At 35.3% G+C, this 25,530-nt stretch overlaps 1 protein-coding gene and 1 long non-coding RNA gene across 2 annotated transcripts; one reads left to right on the top strand and one right to left on the bottom strand.

Annotated features, from left to right (window-relative positions):
• Positions 1 to 17,072: 17,072 nt before the first annotated feature.
• Positions 17,073 to 18,053, top strand: LOC111889754 (uncharacterized). The gene has a single exon (XM_023885908.3). It carries the CDS (start codon positions 17,140 to 17,142, stop codon positions 17,749 to 17,751), a length of 612 nt encoding a protein of 203 aa, XP_023741676.1. The 5' UTR covers positions 17,073 to 17,139; the 3' UTR covers positions 17,752 to 18,053.
• Positions 18,054 to 19,399: 1,346 nt separating this feature from the next.
• Positions 19,400 to 22,058, bottom strand: LOC122195936 (uncharacterized). The gene is made up of 4 exons (XR_006187037.2): positions 21,772 to 22,058; positions 21,156 to 21,648; positions 20,576 to 20,776; positions 19,400 to 19,803 (listed from the first exon to the last, which is right to left on the bottom strand). It is a non-coding gene; the product is annotated as an uncharacterized LOC122195936 (long non-coding RNA).
• Between the last annotated feature and the right edge of the window lie 3,472 nt (positions 22,059 to 25,530).

The raw sequence follows: 25,530 nt of genomic DNA, 5'->3' as shown, positions 1-25,530 counted from the left end.
CTCTAATAAAAAATTTAATTAGACATGTTTGATCTCATCTATGCCTCAGAACTCACTACTTAGGTATCCTTTATCACAAAAAGATTTTCGATCAAATCATCAAATTTGAAAAACATGTGTAATTGGCCTCTAACTTGGTTATAGAAATCGGGAAGACACCCGGCCATCAAAAGATAACACTAAGCGGTTAGGTATCCTTTATCCCACTAGTGCATACAAGATATGTGCCAGTGTACTTCAAAATGATCGCATAGATTTAAGGTTTGTAAAAAAAAGGGTCTTTATATGTTTTATAAATCTAGTTTAAAAACATACGATATCATGTTTATTACATCCATATAATAAACCATGGTATCAATTTTTCAGAAGAAAAATCACTTTAAAAGAATCTATATAAAAATAGTTTTTTATATAATTTGACGCAATTCAGTTTTAATAACCGGTATTAAGTTTGAGTGCATTTGAACCTTTTATACCTTTAATAAAACTTTCTTTTACCATTTATATATTTGGAGTTTGTATAAGTTACCAAAATCACCATTTTAAAACTTACAAATGAGTATTTCAAAGTTTGTCATTATTAAAAATTTTATAAAACCGGATTTTATTTTAAAACAATAACTTGTAACATCTTATGTCCAATTTTGAAAACCAAACTCCATGTGATGTTTATTTTGTCCAAAATTATTTTAGCATGTGAAAAAACTAATTTATCAACCACACATAATAATTGCATAAAATAAACAACACAAACATGCATAAAAACATATGTGCATCAACATAACCAGCTAATGACATTTTTGTGAGCCAACACAAAAGATGCCAAGTCCATTCCTAAATGGACATTTAAGGGGAATAAAAATCTTCTTGTAATGTTGTTGTAGAAGCTTCCACTGTAGTAAACACCCATTGCTTGCAAAAGATTGGAAAATCTTCTTTAAAGGAAAATTTTAGCCACATGCAACACTATTCAGAAAAAGGTTGCAAAAAATGTTGTATTAGGTCAACATCCCTTTAAAAAAAAGGCTACTGTTGACAACATTCATGACACTTTTCAGAAACTGTCATCTTTCTGCTCAACAATTATGTAGACACGAAAATTGCCTTTTTGTTTTAAAAAAATGGCTCCAACTTCATTTCTTATTAAATATTTGTACAAATAAATTAATTCTAAAAACTAATCTATTACTTTACAAAAATAACCAAGAAAACTAATCTATTTAATTATTACATACCATATGAATAAATAAATTATTACAACCATTTTTATAACAAAAATAACACACACACACACAACAACAAAACAATCATAATGGTCATCGACTAGTTTATGCACATCATACAAATCAACATACATAATAAAACAACCTTTTTTTTATAAGACAACTTTAAAATGACAAAAGATGCATGAAAACTTTTGTCACATAAAATAATAGTTATCAAATTGTCATAGAAAATATGTATGAACTTATTTTTATACAAAAACAAGTTATCCATATTCTCCGAAGACTAAGATATCAAAAAATCAAGAAATCTAACAAAACTTGCAAGGTGGCTCTGATACAAATTGTTGGGTTTTAGTTCAAAAATAGTTTCATAAAGAAGAAAAATATGGAAATAGAAGACTTAAAATTTTGAACATAACATAACATTTTATACCCACCAACAAGCTTCTTGCAAGTTATATAAAGATTAAAATACCGACCATAGAAAGGATGAAGAAGTGACAACCTTTGTAGTTCTTTGGGTCCTCTTGGGAGGCTTGGAAGTTGATGAAAAATGTGCAACCTTTGAAACACCAACAATGACTCAACTTGATGAAGGTGCTAGTCCATAAACTCTTAAGAACTCTTAAGCTTTAGCTCATATCAAAATATGAACCAAAGAGAGTAAGGAAATACAAGTAAACATCAAGGCAAAAACAAAAGATGAGAGGGTCTCATATATATATATATATATATATATATATATATATATATATATATATATATATGTTATGGTTTTGGTGTATCAAATCCAAGACCAAATCTAAGCCTCAAGTCCTTTATTTATAGTAGAAACAATACCCTACTTTTGAATAAACTAATCAAAAGACCGTGCTCGTATTTAAATAATCAAAGAGTCATTCTCTTATTTAAGTAATAAAAAAGTCATACTCTTATTTAAATATTCAAAGAGCCATTCTCTCATTTAAATAATCAAAAAACCATAATCTTCATTTTTGACTCTTATTTTATAAAATAATAAAAGGAAGAAAGCAAAAGCTTTATATTTTATAAACTAAGTCTACAAATATAAACTTTAACTTTTTGGTAAAAGACAAAAGAATTTGTCTAGTCCAAAATGTTGTACATGACTTATTAATTCATACCATATGAGTTATGTGACATTACTTGCTAATGATAATTATTATTTTCATGAAATAAATAATTCCCAATTTTAATTATAAGAGTTTTATTGAGTATTTATTAAAATCAATTTCTAATAAATAATCAATTATATCAAGTTGTTGTTAGTGTGACCCATTAGTATCATATGTTAATTAACAGTATCACTTTAATATGGTTATTGAGCGTACTAGACCTTTCGTTAAGATCAAAAACACATTTATTTCTCAACGATTTAAAATAGAGACTGCACACAAATAATAACCAAAGTACTCTTTGATTAATTGGAAAATAACTCAAAACCAATATTGAATACAATCTGTTTTTTATGACCCTAAACTCGATCTAGACATGTATTTATAGATTCTAATCCACCGACTTATAGAATTAGAATAGGAAACTTTGTGAACAGACTTGCTATAGTTTCCATAATCTTGATTTCTTGGACCCCCAAGATCCTACATGACATAGGATTCCAACAATCACCGCCAAATCTCTAAGTTCTTCTAGAGACGTCTTCGATCCCGATTAAGCTCTGCATTTCCTTGAACTTGGTTTGGGCTAGTGGTTTAGTAAGAATTTCGACTTTTGTTCTTCACTGAAACTGTACTCCACCGCCACTTGATCGTTTTCAACACAATTACAAATGAAGTGAAACCTCGTGTGCATGTGTTTACTCATCCCATGAAAAACAAGATTCTTCGTTAGCTCGATAGCCAACTTGTTATCAACTATGTCACACCCCAAAACCGAGAACGGCGGAATACGTTCTGGGGTGGAGGACGTCATGTACAATATCATAAACATGCATAATAGTAAAAACAAGCAACAACATCCATTGCATTAATATAATAATTGTAATACAAGCGTGTTCTGTACAGTTTGTTAGACACCAAAAAGTATAATCAAAATAAAGAAGTGTCTTATGTGTGCTCCTTCTTCTCAAAAGCTGTATCTATACCTGTCTACTGACGACCTGAGAATACAAGTTATTTTGAAAACGAGTATCAGCATAAAGCTGGTGAGCTCATAAGTATTTAGTGTCATTGCTTGTATAAAAGTGTTTTCAATCATGTAATATAAAGGCTGTTATCAAGTTTGAAAATAGCATGAATATCTAGAAAAACCTATATTTTCCAATAGAAGTAGTCTTCTACCAAGACTTGGTTATTTGTAGGTTTGATCCATTAAGTGTGTAACAGTTTTCCCTAATGAGATAACTAGTTATAAAATATAATTTAGACTTCATTTAAGTGAAATAAATGCGAAAATAATGTTTTACCCTAGCAGTGCTATTGCCGGCTGAAAGAAATAGAAATGCAGACCAACTGTTTGATTATGTCTCGAAGACCAACAATATAAGCATAATCTGATGATTCGGTCTTTTATGGGTCTCGAGTTTTATTCGAAAAGTTTTAAGGCTTGGGGTGTAGCAAGGAGCGTGGGGCTTCAAGCCACCTTTTCATGTATATAAAGTTCGTCGGAAACAGACTTAGAACGAATGAGTTATAGTACTTCGAAGTTGTTGGCAGAATTGGTCCATGAATGGAAAAGTTTGCATTTCAGCCCATGCATGCAAGGTGGCAGCCAGGTGAGTAGCCCCAACGTAAGCTGGGGTACGTCCAACGTAGGGGTGTAAAGTGGACGCGGGTGTTGGAGGTGTACGCCCATCATACGCTCAGAGTTTTTAAACCCTAATTTTAGGGCTATGCCACTATAAAAGGAATAATATGCCTCATTGGTCAACCTCCATTTCATCTTTAGACGGCCACCACGAAACCCTAATCCTCCCAAGAGTATTCTTGGAGCTTTAAAGGCCAATAGAGAGCATTATGGTGTTGTGAATCCATTTTCCAAGAAAGTGAAGAAAAAAGCAAGGTGGTGGTTTAAAGGAGAAGTTGTAGATCTAAGATTGTTGCTTCATTTCAGATCATCTTGAGGTATAAAGTCTTAAACTTGTCCCTTGAATGCTTAGATCTATTATTATGGGTTTTTGGACCTTTTTGGTCCTAAGGATGGAGCTTTATGGTTCAAATCTGATTCCTAGGCTTAGATTTGCCACTCTCAGTGTTAAATGAGTCCCTAAGATAGAAAGTTGCAATCTTGAAGGTCTTTATGGGTTCATGCATGAGTTAAGGCCATTTCCATGGAAGCAGTTTATCATTTTGGAGTTTGAGCTTATATGGGTCATGCAAAGCCATCAAGTAAGAAACTTTATGGTTTTAGACGTTGAAGATGACTTACATCGGTAATTGTAGCTTTTGGGGTAGAGTATTAATCACTTAATGGAAACGTGGCTTAACAGAGGAGTACGATGGGCATACATGCCGACCCATTATCTAATTCGTTGATTGCTATTGTTATGCATTGACTATATAAAGACCATGGGGGTAGTCCGTGGCACTTATGTGAAGACCATAGGGGTAGCCCATGGCACCTGGATGTTAGACCTTAGGGGTAGCCCATGACATTTCAGGTAAAGACCATGGGGGTAGCCCATGACACTTAGATATCAGACCATGGGGTAGCCCATGGCATTCCAAGTAAAGACCATGGGGGTAGCCCATGGCAGCTTTATGTATTTTCTATGGTATTATGTGGTTGTATGTTATGTGATATTTTGGGAACTCACTAAGCTCTTGCTTACAGTTTATTTGGTGTTTTCAGGCACCTCCGGTACCAAGAGGAAGTTCCCGGCTTGATGGCGTATCATTCACTCTCCAACACTTCCCACATTTATCTATTTTGTTACTCTGATATTTGAAATGATATATTGTAATATATTTTGGGAGCAAACTATGACTATATGTCAACTTTCAAAACTGAAAATTGTTATCTGGTTTTTTGGTTGTTACACTATTGTTCCTTGTTTGGTTGTGGACTTCAGGTAGAATCATTTATTCAATTGTCTATCGGGTCGTGCATTGTGTATGATTGGCATACGTGAAGAAAATGGCGAGGATAGTGGAGACCTTTGCGAGACGAAGCAGTTTTTGGGGAGTAGTCTAGGATGAGTGCCTAGATGATTAGTAGTGGTTCTGAGGAACCTGCAGGGTAAATTTATAGATATCCTTGAGTAATAAAGCTCTTGTAATGTAAGCTCTTAAGAGGACGACTTGAGGCAAATACAGATTGGTGTGGAAGGTAGTATTAGGCATGTACTATTGAAAGCACCGGATCCGTACACGACTGAAGAAGGAATCTTAGGGTACTAAGGAAGTTGTAGAAATTTATAAGTATTTTTGTATGTTCTTTATCCTTGTTCAAATATTTTTCTTATGTGTTTTAGTATGGTTCTTACTCGAGGTTTAGGCTCCAGCGACCCCGAGAGGCCGAGTGCCAGTGATGATGAGATCCATAGGATCGTTTCCGCCGAGGTGGCCATAGCAATTAGAGAGGCCATAACAGGGATGTTCGGTTCCATTAAGACCATGCTGATCGAGACTTTCGACCAGCGTTATGTCTTTATCACTAAGGATGCTGCTATCGCAGCCACCACAACTGTTGTTGCAAAACTACAAGGGGTGATTCATTGTGTTCCCGAGAGTTCAACAACACGAAGCCTCCAGAGTTTCACTAGACCCAGGACCCAATTTCTGCGATGAGATGGATTTATGATGTTGAGGGTTGTTTTTATATTTTCTCCTGTCTGGAGAATCTGAAGGTTCACTTTGTGGTTAACCTACTTCGCTTGAGAGCAAAGGATTGGTGAAATTTTTGACGACAGTCTATTATCATATGGAGCATTCCACAGTGACCTGGGAGAGATTTACTGAGATGTCAAGAGATGAGTTTGTACCATTGGTTGAGAGAGATTGGTTGGCCCAGGAGTTCCTGTCACTCATGCAGAAGATAGACACGGTGACTGAGATCACCAGGATGCTCTGTGAGAGGGCCATGTTTAGCCCTGAACACGTGTCCTTGGACCAGGCACGTGTGACTTGGTATCTAAGCATCCTAAGGAAGGATATCCATAAGTTATGGAAACCACCTCTTATCGGACATTGGTTGAGCTGAAGACTAATTCCAGGAGAAGGGAGATCGAGTTAGAAACCCAGGTAAGAAAGGAGATGAAGACTTAGGGAGAGATAGGAGGCTAGTGCAGTTGCAACTAGCGACCAAGCAGTTCAAGGTTCATGAAGGACTCTGTAGGTTAGGGACTATTTGCTACATATGTGGCAAGGCGGGGCACATGGCGAAGGATTGCCCCAAGGGATTTCGGGTTTACTTCAATCGCAACCATACGGGTCACATGAGGGCCAAGTTTCCTCAGTTTGCATCACGGACAGTTCAGGCTCCTGGTCTCACGACCTTGCATATTACTGATGGCCAGCAGGGGAAGGCCGAGGCTCCAATGGCTTGAGGGAGAGCATACCATCTGACAGCAGAGGAGGCCAAAGTGGCACTGTACGTTGTGGCTGGTATATGTTTCTTTATTATTATGTTGATTTAATTTATTTTTACTTATGATATTGCTCCTATTAGGTACTTTTCTTGTCAATTTTGTACCTGCTCTAGTGTTGTTTAACTTGGGTGCCAGTTGGTCTTTTGTGTTATCATCCTTTTGTCATGGCTTTAGTATTGACCATGAGGCCTTGTGTCAACCATTGAGGATTTCTATAGCTAATGAGCATGCGGTCTCCACTACCAACATTTATCGGGACTCAGTACTGGAGATTGTTGGTGTTAGGTATCTGATAGACCTTATTCCTATTGCGATGGGAGATGTCTTTATTATTGCGGATATGGATTGGTTGAGCCAGTTTGGAGTTCTGATTGACTATGATCGGCACTTGGTGATGGTTCCAGACCCAAGTGAGGGAGTTCTTACCATCTAAGGCGATAGTACTAGGGCTGGGTTGACTTTCTGTTCTGCCGCCAGGGCGAGATAGTGTCTACAACATGGGTGCATGGGTTATCTAGCATATGCGGTGGATACCCGGGTTAATGAGAAGATATCGATTACTATCTATGATGTTCCTGTTGTGCGTGATTTTCTTTATGCTTCCTATTGTGCGTGATTTTCCTAATGTTTTTCCATAGGAGTTGTCGGGTGTGCCTCCTGAGAGACAGGTGGAGTTCCGAATCAACCTGATCCCTGGTGCGGTACCGATTGCCAAGGCACCATATCACCTTGCGCCACCCAAGATACATGAGTTATCCTCTCTACTTCAGGATTTGTTAGGAAAGGATTTTATAAGGCCGAGTAGTTTGTCGTTAGGAGCACCGATCCTTTTTGTCAAGAAGAAAGATGGTTCATACAGGATGTGTATTGACTATCGGGAGTTGAAAAAGATGACGATGAATAACCGTTATCCATTACAAAGGATTGATGATCTCTACAATCAGTTGCAGGAGCATCCTCGTTTTCCAAGATCGGTCTGAAGTTTGGCTACCAACAGATGATGGTAAGAGAATAGGATATTCAGAAGACTGATTTCTGAAGTCGTTATGGGCATTACGAGTTCGTGGTGATGCCTTTTTGGCTCACTAATGCACCGACAGTGTTCATGGGTCTCATAAACAGGGTTTGTAGACCTATGTTGGACCGGTCAGCGATCATTCTCATCAATGATATTTTGGTCTATTCGAAGACCATAGAGAACCATGAAGAGCATATGCGCTAGATTCTTGGGGTTCTGCGGGTGGAGAGGTTGTATGCCAAGTTCTCAAAATATGATTTCTAGTTGTGCGAGGTTCAGTTTTTGGGACACCTCATCAATCAGAACGGTATCTTGGTTGATTGCACCAAAATTGAGGCATTCATGAGGTGGGAGGTATTAAATTCTCTATTTGAGATTCGAAGTTTCCTCAGTTTAGCTAGATGTTATTGGAGATTCATTCGAGACTTATTCAAGATTGTAGCCCCTCACTAAGTTGAAAACGAAGGATGTTGTATTTAGTTGGGGGCCTGAGCAGCAGGCATCTTTCACGAATCTTCTCCAAAGAGTTTTTGAAGTGCCGGTACTTGCCCTCCCTGGGAGAGTTGAGGAGTTTGTGGTCTATTGCGATGTATCCATCTCAGGATTGGATGTTTTTTTGATGTAGAGAAGGCATGTGATTTCATACGCTTCGAGGCAGCTGAATCATCATGAGGCAAAGTATCCCACTCATGATTTGGAGCTAGGGCTAGTGTTTTCACCCTCAAGATCTGACACCATTATCTTTACGGGGTTTAGTGTACTATCTACACGAACCATAAGACTCTATGATATCTTATGGATCAGCCTAATTTGAACATGAGACAGAGGAAGTGGATCGATGTAGTAAAAGATTATGATTGCGAGATTCTATATCACCTGGGCAAGGCCAATGTGGTAGCTGATGCTCTGAGCCGGAGGTCAGTCAATACCTTGATTCAGGATGTGTGTTTGAGGATGACCGTAGTGAAGCCAGTCTTGGAGATGATCAGAGATACGTAATCAGAAGCCATCAAAGAAGAGAACTGGATGAGTGAGCGGGTGGTTGGTCATGTTTCAACCTTCGATATTGATAGCAGGGGGTTAGTGACGCTACATGGACGTATTTGGGTGCCCTATGTTGGTGGGGCTCAACAAGTGTTGATGGATGTGGCCCACAAATCAAGATTTTCCATTCATTCGAGGGCTAAGAAGATGTATCCTGACCTAATACATGGCTATTGGAGGCCATGTATGAAGAGGGATGTGGCATGGTTCGTGGAGCGTTGCTTGACCAGCCAGAAGGTCAAGGCCGAACATTAGTGCCCTCACGACAAGTTGTAGCCCTTGGAGATACCATTATGGAAGTGGGAACAGATTATGATGGATTTTATTATGAAGTTGCTGAAGACTTCGAGGGGTTTTGATGCCATATGGGTGATAGTTGATCGTTTGACAAAGAGTACTCACTTTCTAGCCATATATGAGAGCTCTTCTACGAAGAAATTAGCATAGATTTATGTTCAAGAGGTAGTGGCTTTCCATGGGGTGACAAATTTCATTGTATCAGATTGAGATGTTCGTTTCACTTCCAGATTTTGCAAGAGATTTCATGAGGAGTTGGGTACCCGGCTGCATTTTAGTACTGCTTACCATCTATAGACAGACGAGTAGAACGGGCAAACTATTCAGACACTCGAGGATATGTTGAGAGCCTGCATCATTGATTTTGGTGGGAGCTGGGACTCCTACCTTCCACTGGATGAGTTTCTTACAACAATAACCATCATGATGGTATTCGCATGCCTCATTTCGAGCTCATGTATGAGAAGAAGTCGCGGACTCCTATTTGTTATGGAAGGGTCAGACAGAGAGTCATAGGGAGCACTTAAATAGTGCTCAAGATGACAGAACCTATCTAGAAGGTCATATAAAGCTTGTTAATGGACTAGAGTCGCCATAAGAGTTTAAACTGATCAGTGATGCTGTGAGTTAGAGTTTTAGGTTGGTGATTTGGTACTCTTGAATGTATCACCTTGGAAAGGTGTTATCTGATTTAGGAAGTGGGGCAAGCTGGTCCCCAGGTTTAGTGGAACCTTTCAGAGTGGTATCGCGAGTGTGCAAGGTGGCCTACTTATTAGAGTTGCCATAGGAGCTGATTCAGATTCATGACACCTTCCATGTTTCTCAACTAAGGAAGTGTGTGGCCAACGATTTAGTATTGGTTCCATTAGGATACATTCAGTTTGATGAACACCTAAATTACATCGATAGACCAGTAGCGATTATGGATAGGAAAGTGAAGGCCTTGAGGAACATGGTAGTGAACTTGGTCAAAGTTCAGTGGCAACATCGGAAAGGATCTAAGTGGACTTGGGAGCCCGAGGCTGAGATACGTGTGCATTATCCAGATCTATTCGTAGTGGCTGACTTCGAGGACGAAGTCTGATTCTAGTGGGGGGAGAATTGTAACACCCAGATCTTTAAGGTATGTTTTTAATTTTATTTTATTTTGTGCAATTATAAGACCACGACATGGCGATACCCAGTCCGGCTGCGCATCATTTAGAACGCCCATGACAAGGCAGTATGTAGCCACAGCGTAGGGACTGTTTTGGGCCAAACAGGGGTGGAGCTTCAACATATGATTTGGGTGGGGGTAAAAATATAATATGTATAAAAATCAGTGAGCAGGGGGGCCACAACCAAAATTTTATATTTCTGGGTCTAATATGTATAAAATTAATGTATAGGGGCTATTTTTAACAAACAAAAATTAAGGGGGGGAGGCTGTCTAAATTCTAATAAAGCTTCCTCCATGGGGCCAAAAACCTAATTTCAGGGTTGATGCCCTATTTAAGGGTACTAAATTCTAAGTTTGTCTCACTTGGCAACCTCCATTCCTATAGAAAACACCCCATACAAGCCCTAGCCCTATTATTAACTTCGAGAGATTCTTTGGTGTCAGCTTAGCTTTTTAATGAAGAAGAAGGCCCTTTGGTGTTGTGGTTCTGCAAGAAAGTCTCTTCTTTATCATCTTGTATTGTTTCTGGACCATTGTAAGTCCTCAAGTCCCTACCTTTCTCTTTCAAGCATGCTAGATCTAAGTTTTTGACCATATTTCTTCATGTTGGGTTGAGTAGAATGCATGGAGTCCCTAAAGATGGCAACTCTATGGATTATTAAGGTCCCTTTGCCACCATATGTTGTAGATCTGGAGTTTGATGCTATCTTGAGTTCCATGCATGAGTTTTTTAGTGATATTTCTTAATTTTGGCCTAAGTTGAGATTTAGACTTGTATTGGGCATATATATGTCTGAAAAAGCACTGATTGTTGGAATGGATTAGACCTTAGGAAGGCTTATGGAAGGTTTGGGAGGAAAGTGCTTAACAGATTAAGAGCTAAATTTGTTAAGCTACTGGAACCCCATTCCCACGACATGGCGACTGTGGAAGCCCGACTGTTTTGTCGTAGAGTACCCACAACATGGCACAAAGAGGCAACGACATGGTGATCTGTCCAACTGACATGGACTATTGAATTTTTTACCAAGGTTGACTTTTGGTCAACTTTGAAGGTTTTGATTTTTATGAGGGAAAAAATGGTCTTTTTCCCAAATTGTCGATTAGACTCAATTTCGGACTAGTTGACTTTGTAAAATTACCTTAATTATTAACTAGAGTTATTTGGTGTGATTAGTAGGCGGAGTCTAGTTTCGAGAGTTCGGGTGTGAGTTTTATCAATCATTTGTGCGAGGTGAGTCTCCTAACTATACTTACCTTGTGGTAGAATATATGTGTTAACCAGCTGGGTCTATTTTCTATGATTGTGATATGTGTTACTGTGTGTGATGAGACTTCGGGTAGTCTCTAGAGTTGCTAATAATCCACAGGGCATGTTGTTTGCCCACTGAGACTTTAGGTAGTCTCCATGGCTACTGATAACCCATAGCTGTTTATTTGTGTTGTGTTGCTTATGGTATTTTGGGGAACTCACTAAGCTTCATGCATACAGTTGTTAATTAAATGTGTTTCAGGTACTTCTGATGATAATGGGAAGGCAAAGGTTTTGGTTAATTCGGTTTGGTTAACCGTAACCTAACCGAATTAACCAAAACCAATTAAACCGAATCATTTTTGTTTTGTTTATGGTTAGTTTTAAGATGTAAAAATCCCGAAAAAACTGAACCGATTAAACCGACAACCAAAAAAATAACATCTCAATTGTTAGGGCCAAGATCCTCAATCCTATCCAGGGTCCCGAATCTCAAAGATATCTAAGAATCCCGAAACATATGCCAGATCTTGATTATTATTATTATTATTAGTATTTCCTAAAAAAAATTTAACCGCTATATTTCTTGTTTATTTCTCAGATGTGCAGAAATCGTCAACATAAGACTCGTTCTCAATGATGAAGCGTTTCAATCAGGCTTGAGACCTAGAAATGTCAAGTGAAACCAACATGCTTACACTTATTCAAGACGATCCCGAAAATATTGGATTTTTAGTTACTTAGACTAGACTATAAATACATATGTACTACACACATAACAGGCAACTAGACTTACTGCAACATTTGTACTAGTATACTTACCTCCATTTTTGTAGCTCATATTTCAATTAATACAATTTTCACCTCCCAAGGTTTTGTAACGGAGATCCTAACAAGGATCAAGGGCTTTCCTTGTAAACTACTTGTGTGGTTTTGTTCTCATTTCAATACTTAATTTAACTACAAGACCACAACCTCTCATTCACTTTGGTTGATATTCATTTGATTGATTTGGTCAAAGGTTGAATTTTAAGAGGTACAACTCTTAAAGAATCATATATAGTAACTTTATGCATTAAAAAATCATTAATCTTATTTTGGTCAACAATTGAAAAAGATAAGAATTGACATGGTTTATTAGCGGGCCTTTGAAGTTTAAATTAGTATTCCTCAGTTTTTTCAGCCACTTGAATCGGTCAAACCTCAATTCCAACCACTTGAATCGGTCAAACACCATGTATATTAACACATCTCTAACTTTCTCTTTGTCTCTCTCTCTATATCTATAAGAAACACGCCTTCTCTCATGTCCTTCAGCTCTCCCCCTTTCTCTTAAATACTCTAAACCCTGAATTTCTTCGTTCCTCTACTTACATACATAATCTAATGAAGATTTCTTATTTATTTCAAGTATTATTGGAAAAAGGATGGTCGGTGCTGTTGTTGGGACATGGCCATTCATTCGTGGTGATTTAGGGGAAAAGGGTATCAATTAGAAAAAAAAACTTGATCAAACCCTCCAATTTATCCATGTTCTCTCTCTCTCTCTCTCTCTCTCTCTCTCTCTCATCTCTCATATGTAGAAATACCTAGAATACAAATATATGGGCAAGGAATAGGTTGATACCCTTGATTTGATCCTCCATCGAGATACTTATATTAGTGTAATTTGTTATGATTTCTGAAATCTATGTAGTCAACGAATCAACTTTTTGTCGAATCCCTACTTCTGAGTTTTGCTTGGTTTGCACATCATCAGTCTTTCTAATGTTTACATGCTCGGTTGTGAAATTGAAGTGGCAATTTCTTCTAATTTTTGCATAGTTTGCATACCATCAATTTAAATTCGCATATTATCCTTAATAGTTCTGATTCTTGAAATTTGATGATTGTTTTCTGAATTGGAGTTACATTTCATATTTTCCCTTCTGCTTCCCCTACCACATGTATTTATTGATTACATATTTTTATTTTACTTCATATTTTGATAACTTATAAGATTCGTTTATATTTTCATGTTTTTTTTTTCTTTTATTGTTCTTTGTAGGGTGTTCACAACAATTGGAAATTGTATGGGATATGGAGTATTGGAGTTACATTTCAGATTTGTCCTGGGACAACAAACACAACTTAATGAATAAGTCTACGATTTCATGGATTTACAGAAAAGAAATTAGGATTTGACGGGAGTTCAACTAAAATGCTAACTTTCTCTAATATTTATATATTAGAAACTGGTTTCAGGTTGATGTATATTTGACCCTTTTTATATCATCTCTTTTGCTATTTGATCTTAAAGTTTGGTTATGATTAGATGTTTTATTATGATTTATTTCATTAATAGGAGAGAATCAATGGGGGTGCTTCATGACGGTGGTGAAAGAAAACAGAATCAGGGGATACAGTCATATTCATAATGGTAATGCCTTCATCCATCTCTCTCTCTCTCCCAAAATTTTCTTTTTATTCATGACAATGACGAGAATGCTTTTCTGTAGATGACACATAGTTAGGTTTAATTTCATGTGTTTCAAGGAAAATTTGTGATTAGTTTCTATATTTCAAAATTGTTTGTTGAAAATACATAGCTATACTTTCCTTGATTTTGTGCTTGATTTGGGTTTATTAAGCAGCATCCATGATTTCTTCACAAATGAGTCAAATCAAATGGTTTGAGTAATTTGTTGTTAATATCATATTTTTTCTTATTAATTTTGATGTTTTTGATTGTTTGTCAACATTCGAATTGATTTTTTCTGTGGTTTGATGTGAATTCAATGTAAGATATTTACACTTTTGTTTATAATGTCCCTCAAAAAAGTCTCAACTTGTTGATTATTGCATCTTTGAAAGGTTATTATGACATTATTTTATCTTACAACTGAATTTTAAAATCCATAAGTAGACTGTATTTTTTGTTTTTTACTTTTGTGTTTTCTGCATTTCTAAGGATGCAATTTGATATGAATTGGTTTTGAATAGCTATATTTTTAATAATATTTTTAAAGGAATACAAAAGAGAATAGTTCTATTTATAAAACTTTAAGAAAAACAAACATCATCGTTTCTTATTTAAGCTCATTTTCCTATTTTAAGAAAACTATACTCATGTCTCCAAGTGGTAAATTATCTATTTTATTTTAAGTTTTACAGAGAAACTGAAATGGTTGTGACATTTTCTTATTGTCTATTTTATTTTCACACACATTGTGCACAATATCTGAATGCGTGATCATTATTGATGGATGCAGACTTTTTGGATCTCTCGATGGTGATAATTTCATTGAGGTGTTGCTGGTGTGACTAGGTTGGATTTCAGATGAGTAACATATACGTGCCCCGAATTGGACAGTTTTGCCCTTGGCATCATTAAGTTTTTTTTTGTTTTTCGGTTTTTGTGATTGTCAAATGAAAGTTGATTCAGTTACTCATTAACTACATATTTTTATGTGATATAAGCTGATGTATTCTATTGTACTTAATGGAGTCTGATTTGAGATGTTTCCGATCACATTTTCAAGATGGGGTCTTATAAAAGATAAATATTACAATTTTATGAAGAGATTTTCTATTGATTATTTGAATTCTTATTTACCCTAACCTATACTAATTTTAAAACAACTTTTCTATATATATATATATATATATATATATATATATATATATATATGTATATATTAAGTTATTCTTTAAAAGTATTATTATAAATTAAACAATCAACATATTTAAAATTTAATAATCGTCCTTGCTTATTTTTTAAGTTGGAGTCATACGACTACTAATAAATTTAAAATTTTATGATTGATCTAGGTACAAACAATGAAAATAAAGTTCAATGCCCGAAAAGAAAACTAAACTTCGGTTCTTGACACTCCTTGGTGCAACCCAAGACAGAACATTCAAACCTAAAAGGAACAACTAAGTAAAGAAAACTAGTCTTCGGTTTGTAACACGCCTCTTTACCTACGATTGAAAGTTGGATGCCCGATAAATTATTTGTGCAAAAAGTTAATCGCCTTTATAAACTACTTTCTGAAAAAACTATTTGCACTCGTCGTTTGATGCGGGTAAACTGCTAATATATATATATATATATATATATATATATATATATATATATATATATATATATATATATATATATATATATATGGGATTGTTCACTTGATATTAATTTTTTTTTGAGATCTTAAGATTCAACCTCAGTCATATACTTCTCATTTGCTGCTCTAACGCTCCAGCATACTGGCAGCAATGAAGTATGCTTAATCATAAATGATTATACATATATCTATGTTCACAGATTGAGTAATCATATATGATAATGACAGTTGGTAGCAAAAGATGTGGTGATGACAGAGGTGACGGTGATATAAGTGACGGATGTGATAGTAGTTGGGTCAGATGGTGTCAAAGGTGGTGGTGGAGGAGAAAAGAACGGGCAGCGCTATATAAACATTTATCATTATAACATGCCTACCACGCTGGTATGCCGGAGCATTAGTAGGACAGATGTGAAATATTTGACTGAGGTTTAATATCAGGATCTCTATTTTATTTTTAATCTCAACCGAACCTAATATATATATATATATATATATATATATATATATATATATATATATATATATATATATATATATATATATATATATATATATATATATATATATAATATCACGTAATGTGAACAAAAAAAAAATTGGTCTCCACGGTACTCGTCTACTTGAACCGAGTCTCGCTGGCCCACTGTCGCTCTGTGCCCACCGTGTATCCAATATTTTTAATTTTTAATATTTTTAAATTGACTCCAACTAGACTTTTGACTTAGCATATGGTTGATAAATTGTTTACTTCGTTGAACAACAGCTTATGCTTACTTAAAATTGATTAAAACAATCAAACGATTCAACGCTTTGGAACATTGTTTTTAAATGTAACATGCAGTTATGGAAACATTGTTCTTAGACATTTTTGAAAAAAATGCATATCTATGATTTTTAGTAAACAAATGTAATTATGTAAATCATAATATAATAAAATAACGTGTTATTTGATTTGTCTTATTTAGTTACTTGTTCGTTATTTTGTTGTATACCTTTTTTTTTCCTATATTGGTTGTTGTTTCGTTACTCAAGGAGTAACAATTTTGTTGTCATTTCTTGTATTATATCTCCGGGTTGGTTCCTAGCTAACGCCCTTAATAAAATCTTTCGACTGTTACAATTCTTTTTTATTTTTTTATGATACTTATGATTTTTTTTTCTTTTTTATGGTAGAAAGAATTAGGCTTAGAAATGTTTGCGAAGTTTCGTCGTGACAAAAATGAATATTAAGAATAAATATAAAATTCTACCTAACTATTTAATATTTATAACTAAAATTTTTATATTATTAGATTCTTACACGTAGCATGTAGCAATAATTTGTTTTCAAGAAAATGTCCCCTGAGGTCAGTTTTGTAAATTCACTCAAATCTTAAACTTATATATAAGCATCATTCCACGATTCCATCAGTAAGCATCATCAGCATCGCTTATTCGCATTCATTGTATCATCTCCTTCTTTTCTTCAACAATGGAGAATATGTCGGAATACTTTAAGAAAGGGACACCAAAAACCTATTTTATCAAACTCAACAACATCTTCTCCATCTTTATCTTCATATTCATCTTTTCATCTTTTGTGTCTCTTTGTTCTTACACTCACCATTTCTCCTCTTTCGATAGACACTACATCTTCCTCCTTTGCAACGGAATCCTTGTTTTTCTCATCATGAACTTCGATCCTAACCACGTTTCTTCACCAAAAGAGATTCAATCAGTCGTCACAAGTGAAATCAACCACCCACCTCTGCTAATCCCATCAGACATGGAACCAATAGCCGCTGTTATAAAAGAAGAAGAAGAACAACAACAAATAAAAAACGAAGATAATGAAATCGAACAAGTTGAGAATGAGGTTTTTGTGTTTGGAGATCATAATTCTCTTTCAGTCATGCATGATCAAAGTGAATATCAAAAGGCAGAGAATCTTATTGCTTTCATTGATGAACAAGAAACAGTGGAGTCGAAAGAAGCAGCAGAAACAAAGGAATTGAACAAGAAATGTGCGGAATTCATAACAAAGATGAGAGAAAGAATGAGGTTGGAATCATCGAGTCGACATACACTAGTGCTACAAACCTAAACAAATGCAACAATTAGTTTTTAATGAGGAGCCGATGCCGATCTTTAACTAGCTTCAAAGATAAACATGAATTAGCGAGCCGATCCTAAGTTTTATATTATCCTTCACGAGCGAGCTGCGATCGAGCTCAAGCCACTAGACTCTTAATGAGCCCGAGCTCAAGCCTCTATAAACGAGTATGGCTCGATTAGTGTCAAGCTCGGCTTGACACGGCTTGTTTATGTCCATATCTTTCTCTCTTTTTGTTGTTTGTCTTGCTTTTATTGTTATTATAAATAGTTAACTAATTTCAATTGTTTAAATGTCTCCTTAATCATTAGAGTTTCATAAAATATAAAGAAAGACATTTGGTATGAAGGTAAAAAGTTGACTTGGAATTTAAAAAGTATTCCATATAAGATGACAATTGTAGACATGGGACCTTCCAAGACTAGAGAGTCAAGGAGGCTTCCTTTTCTTTTCCTTTTCCTTATGGGGGTAATATAGAAAAATCTTGCACCTATTATTCATGGTATCCAGGTTTAATTGAAAATTGTTTCGTTTCATTTTTGTGCATATTATTTAAAGTAGTTAAATTATATTTGAAAGGCCATTTTGTGAAGATATGGTATTATGAAAGAAAGGGTCGAGCTTGGAATAAAGTTCTTGTCTTTAGGGACTAGTCGTTTTTGTTGAAATATGGAAATCCGTGTAGGGTTTTCATTGCATAGTTCTTAATATAAACTAGATGGGGAGCCTCGCGTTGCGGGGATCGAGGTAAACAGATACGATCAAAAGCATATGATTTGAGTCGAAACTATCCACTAAACGAAAGTCAACCAATTTAATCTATGACTACAAATGAATGTTTTAAATAATACAATTCACAAACCCCACATCTGTTGACTGAATTTCAACGTTACATAGTCGAATCCAATGACCCTCTGTATGAATAAATACATGTCAATATGTCGTTTGCTCTCACATTTCTAATTGTCTGTGACTCGATCTAAAAAATTCTACAAAGAGTGAATGATATATTATGAATCTAGCAACAAATTTGAAGTGCAAGATAAGAAAAGACATGGATACAAATGACTTTACCCATACAAAACTTGATGCACTCCCTTAAATATTAATCACTCACCAGCCCAAAAAGAAGGAATCCCACTTAATAAGATGTAAACAATCTCCCCTATAGTTTGGGTCATCAATGACTTCACCCAAATATTGGTTTGGAGGGGCATGATTGCAAAAACTGTGATTCTATACTCTTTCATATTGGAGCACTATAATGATCTATTGCTTCTATATTCTTATCATTCTGAAGGGCTTCATTTCTTACATTCTGATTAACCCAACTAAAAGAAATTAAATCCGCACCGAATATTAAAACAAATACAAATGTTAGCTATCTATAATTCCATACCTTGCAGTGTAAAACCAATGTTTGAAGAGTATTTGATGAATAGATCTGCTTTTAATGTTAGTATTTCCAATAGAGTGTTGAAGTGTACATGTGATTCAAAAACAAAAACCAATGTTTCATTCTTTGATTTGTTTGTTTGACGAAATCTCATAAACAAATAGATGATCGGTATTAGTTAGAGAGGACATAAAAAATATGCAAATTCAGTAAAAACTTTTAACAAATGGTTGGTGGGCAAATGTTTGAACATGTAATCAAAATTAGAATACCATTCCAAATTGTTCCAATACCTGTATCGGCCAAAAAAAAAGTCGACATAAGAACAAATATGGTGCCATAAGCACAAAAAGACCCAAACATAATCCAAAACCAATACATAATGAAAAGTATCAAAATCACTATATGAAGCTCTATAAATTACAAATTCAATTTTAAAGGACCTAATTATCCACACACATAACTGCTTCGGCATCAGCAAATCGACTTCACTATTTGTTGACGTTTTTTAAATTGGGTTTGCTTAGCAGGAATTCATCCTTTTGTCTGCTACATTCCATCAAACACCTGGGGTTCCTCCCTCCAAAAGATTAAGTTATATATTTAGGGCAAAAGGATCCTTACTTCCATCTGATTTTAGTTTTGACCTGCTTTTCCAACACAAAATATCCCAGCCATCCAAAAAGTCAAAAATGGGACAAAAGCAAGTGAAAAGGGTAAATTTGTCCAAATCCTAAAAAAACTAAAAAAATATGCAATTTTGCAGAAAAAACAATACTCTTATACCCAAGGCTCACCGATAAACCAACATCAACAAAATCAATTGGAGAGAATACTTAAAATTTCTTGTTTTCTTAATGTTCAATATGTAACAGTTTCATTTCAATTAGGCAGTGGAGATACATTTGTATTTATTAATGCTCTCAAGTATTTCCAACTCTTGTTAGTTTGTGCTTTAATCTGTCTCAGTGAGCTTTGGTATGCCCATAATAATATGTCCAACTATACCTTCAATCAGAGAAGAAATGCATCAGATTCTATGATTTGATAATAAATACATATTTTAATCAACATACCTATATATCTCTAATTCCATAGAGACAGAGCAACAAATAGGCATCGAAACCACATACCAAAACTTTAACAAACTTTTAATCTAAAAAGATTGATTCTCCAAAGTCAGGGGTGCCCTGGAACTACCGCCCAACAAAACCATGGTACAGAGAACCAAATGCGTACACACACAGTTGGCAATTGATGGACTGGAAAACCTTAAGCAAATCCGTTTGAAGGACTGGAAAACTTAAAAATCAATTACGTATGGAAATTGATACCAACATTGGATATTAAAAACAATACATCAATTTAAAGCACTTTACAAACATATATCAGAAAGAAAGAAAAGAAACTGAAACTAACTTGAGAGAGAGCTTTTTGTAAGCAGATTGAATCTGTTGATCTGAAGAATCTCTTGAAACGTTCAAAACCTCATACGGGTCTCTATGAGTAGCAACTGCAGGAGCGACGACGGAAGAGGTTTCCTCCTCTGTCTTTGAACCTGCCATCCCCTTTCTTCATTTTCTGTCTATTAGGTGGGGACCGCCTATGCTCAGGAAATCACTGTAGCAACATTAAAAGTAAACAATGAAACAATTGTAACAAATTTAATATGGTTTAGAAATCAAAATCATAAAGATCGAATGTTTAAATATAAAACCTAAACATCAGTTGCACACCTTCTAAAATTTGGCATTCAATGAAACAATAATCTATGTAATAAGAAACGTCTAAATCTACAACCGGTGTAAGCCCCAGGAGAGGAGATTAGTGTAAGAGTTAGCAAACAACAATTTAGTAATTAGTATTATTATCCTGATATTTTTTTGTTTGGAGAAATTAAAGAATTAGTTGTTGTTCTTGATTTTGGAACATACTCACACATAGAGAGCACACACATGACAAACAACAATCACACAGAGAAAGAAGTAGGGACAGATACCAGAGAAGCAACTTATTTCAATCCTACATCCAAATCTCGTATCTAGTTCCTGTATCTAAATCCCACATCCAATTCCTACACAAAAAAATAACATCAAGTGAATCCAATTCTTTTATTGTCATCCAAAACAAAATCATTCCTAAAGACACAAAAAAACAACAACATATATAGTTAAATAGAAAAATAGAGCAGGGGTTGGATTATAATAGTTATTACGCAATGGCGGTCAACAGTGCAGAACGAAGAAGCTAATAACAAATCAATGATGATTATGAACAAAGTAGAACATTCTTATATATGTATGAACATATGCAAGAGGAAATAGAATAATTTCGGGCTTTTTTGGTTGGAAATCGATTCCTATAGTGGGTTAGAGGAGGACTGGGGAGATGAGAGGTGAGGCAGAGGCCGAATGTAGAGTGATGTTGGTGGCTCAGGACCGTATAGAACACCCATACATTCAAATGTTGAGGAAGTGGCGTCACTTTCGATTCTGAAAAATACAAATCAGGAGTCGGTGATTGGAGAATGACACGTCAGACGAAAGTGTTGCCATCAACAAAGGTATCTAGAGTAGAAGCTGGACGATTTTGATAGGACTAACCTACAAACGTACCTGCTTCGCATAGTGAATGGAGCAAGGAACGGATGACAATCGATTGAGCCGATCTTTATTCTGATCGGGAAAGAAAGGCACAACGAACGGAACAACAATCTTAAGACGAAACAGTAGGCGGTGGAATTTATTTAGGGCTCGTCAAATTCTGCAGCGGTGGAGGGAGACTCATCGGAGTGCTATGTTCTGGATGCGGACTCGGCGGCGTCGACCATAGCGGAATCATAGAGGCGAACTGAGTGATCGATCGACTGCACTCTCCGGTGGTACCATAGAGGAATCGAGAGATCAGAACTCTTGCGAGTTCGATTTGTGGCCTTTGTGTGTCAATTTCTTTCAAAAAGAAAGAGGGGAGAAGGTTTGGAGAATTTTAGGGAGCTGTGGAAGAAAGAAGGGCTCTTTCAAATGCATACCTATGTTAAGGCGGTGGAATATCTGTTGCGTTAAAATCAGAACAATCGAGAATGTGGCGGTGGTGGAAAAAACGGTGGTTTCAAGCAGCAGGTTTGGATAAGGACGACGGAAAGAAGAAAAGCATCGATTCCCTAATGACCGGCAAACCGATCTTTGGAAGGATCAAAGATGAAGCGGTGACCATGGTTAAGGAATTAAACCCACCCTGGTTAGACACTATTCTAAGAAGTGTCCTCCTTTAATATATATATATATATATATATATATACACACATATACATATACATATATACATATAAGAATAATATAACAAGTTATAAAAGCGACCTTGAACTATATACAAGTGTAAAGATAAGGAGCAATATATAATGAACTATACCGTAACAATCTCTTTTAATTTGAGCATGAGGTTTACGAATGTTCAAATTGTTTTTAATGCCCAAAAATAATTGTTTATGTAGATCCTTGGTAAAAATGTCTACAAATTGGTGAGATGGATAATGCAGAACCTACACATGTACAATCAAAACGTGTTACCTAATAAAATGTAAAAGAGGGGATGATAAGTGTCGATTCAAGATGAAAAATCACCCAAGAAATTAGATAAAGAGTTGGAGAAATTTTCCGTTTTTCTTCCTTCAATCATAAAAAGACACATTACAATCAATTAAATATGCATGCATGACTAAACTAAATTGGTTATGGACATTGTGGAAAGGAAACATGCAACTGACTTTATGCATGTAAAGCTAAAACCTAATTAATACTTCTAACTCTATGACTAATTCTTCCCGATGTGCTATTATTGTCAATCACGAAACCTGGCAGGCTTTCAGGTTATTCATTTGGGCCTTGCTCTGTCATCTGTCGGGCTGCTTACTCATGGACTGTTGAATTCACTGATTGCGCTTGTATCAATTGTCCCACCCTTAGCAACAAACTCATCATTGAGCTTAGTTAGGTATGTTGGATTAGGTGTCTAAGACAATAACTAAATTAGTATAATCTTGAATTCTTAGCAAATTCCTTTTGGGTTCTCCTAAAAACTAGTAATGGACTGGAATGTTATTTGGAGAGAGAGAGAGAGAGAGAGAGAGATAGATAGATAGATAGATAGAGGGGAGAGAGAGAGAGAGAGAGAGAGATTTATTTATTATATGATTAATAAATTAATTATAAATCAAAGAAATAATTTATTAATATATTATGATAATAATATACTAATTAAAAATAGTATTGTTTAATTAAAAATTAATCAGAAATTATATGAAACTAATTTTGGGATTAATTTGATTAACTAAAAGTGGAAGGACTAAAGGAGACAATGTTTAAAAGTTGAAATTGAGCAATTCTAGAACCTCCCATAAAGGGGACGGTATGGGAGGTTCTAGATGAGTTCTAGATGGTTTCTAGAGCTTTTCGTGGGCTCTAAGAAAGCTCGAGTGCCTTAGAAGGAAAGCAAAAGGGATAAGGCTTATCCAAGGAAAATGTCTTATCCTAGCATCCCTTAGTCACCTATATAAATCATTTAAGGGTTATGATTTTCGGCCATCCCTTTTCTAAGAGAAAAAACCAAAAATCTCCTTCCTCCTCCTCTCTCCTCTTTAGCCTCCAATTTGCTAGGGTTTAGGTGTGAGCCATTAATTGCACGAGACTTCTGGTGCTTGCTTTCTGAAGACCAACAAAGAAGGATTACTAGTTTATTTATAATAATATTTATTTTCTAATAACTCTTTAGTAATTTCAAAAATAGCAACCTACTTTTACAGTTTTTGATATTCAGTAGTTGTTTGCAAATCATAGTGAGAACATAGATCCTTTAGGGTTCATGTAAACTTAGAGTTTACATTTTTCCTCTAAAATAGTTTTTTTGTAACATGTAAAACTCATCAAAGTAGTGGTTGTTGGCTTAGAAATCCATAAAACGCTGACGAATTTTATCATAGTTTTCCCAAGTAGCTTTAAATATTTCCTTGGAACAAGGATGTGGATGTCTTCATCGGAGGTTCTATGATTATAAATAGAGTGGGTTTAGGTCTCCTATGAGTTAATGGTGTATTCTGGTGGCAATAAAATAGGGTTAGGATTCCCATGTGTCCAACGTAGAAATGGGATAAGGCTTATCCAAGGAAACTTCCTTATCCTAGCATCTCTTAGTCACCTATATAAACCCTATAAGGGTAATGATTTTCGGCCATCCCTTTTCTAAGAGAGAAAACCAAAAATCTCCTTCCTCCCCCTCTCTTCTCTTTATCCTTCAATTTGCTAGGGTTTGGTTGTGAGCCATTAGAGGAACGAGACTTCTGGTGCTTGCTTTCTAAAGACCAACAAAGAAGAATTACTAGTGTATTTACAATAATAAACTAAGGTATTTATTTTCTAATAACTCTTTATTAATTTCGAAAATAGCAACCTACTTTTAGGGTTCTTGATATTCAATAGTTGTTTGCAAATCATAGTGAAAACATAGATCCTTTAGGATGCATGTGAACTTAGGGTTTATTTTTCAGCTAAAATAGTTTTTTTTGTAATACATAAAACCCATTAGTGGTATCAGAGTCATTGTTCTTATTGATCTTGCACAAAGTTGAACAAATCAAAATTAGGGTTTATAGAAACTAAACCCTAAGGAGGTATTTTCGAAATTTTCTTAGGGTTCTTGAAACCCTAGCCTCCACCCAATTATTTTCGAAATTTGCAAGGGTTTTAGAAACCCTAGACCCTTTGCCTAATTTTCGAAATTTGAGGAACTATTTTAGGGTTTACCTTGTTTTCTTGTTTGTTATTTTAGAAGCCTTAAAATTTCAACAATTAAAACATGATAAACCATAGTCTATTTTCGAAAACTAGAAGGCTTAGGATAATGATTAAATTGAATTATTTTATTAATTTTTTAATTGTAAATAATTATTTGATCCGTATTGAGTAAATAAATTAATTAATTGCTTAATTAAAATATAAAAGATTAAATAAAAAATGGTTTATTTTTAAATTAAATTAATTTTATATTAATTTTGAAAATTTAAACATAAACCTAGTATTTTAGAAAAGTTTTAAAATACACCTTATACTATATATAATTAAAAGAAATATAATATATGTATAAGACAAGTCAGTCAAATCGTTAGTACGGCTCATTCACGAAGCCATACTATATGGAGAGTTTAAGGAAACGGCCTATAAAATGACTATCATTTGGTATTCACTCTTACCCACCGCTCTCTTGTATGGTGGAGGCTCGTTATCCAAGCGGATTTGATAGGACATAATCTGTAACATCTAGAAATTATCACTTTTGCTTTTGAACCTTTAAAGTTCGTTTTTGTTGCACATTAGGTCCCCGAA

The sequence above is a fragment of the Lactuca sativa genome, chromosome 9, assembly GCF_002870075.4.
Source record: "Lactuca sativa cultivar Salinas chromosome 9, Lsat_Salinas_v11, whole genome shotgun sequence".
Classification (NCBI taxonomy): Eukaryota; Viridiplantae; Streptophyta; class Magnoliopsida; order Asterales; family Asteraceae; genus Lactuca; species Lactuca sativa.
Note: the sequence above shows the minus strand (reverse complement) of the source record. Positions and strands in the feature narration are given on the sequence as shown.

What these genes read in the sequence shown, in the direction of transcription:
- LOC111889754 (XM_023885908.3), top strand. Translation starts at nt 17,140, where the DNA reads ATGGAGAATATGTCGGAATACTTTAAGAAAGGGACACCAAAAACCTAT.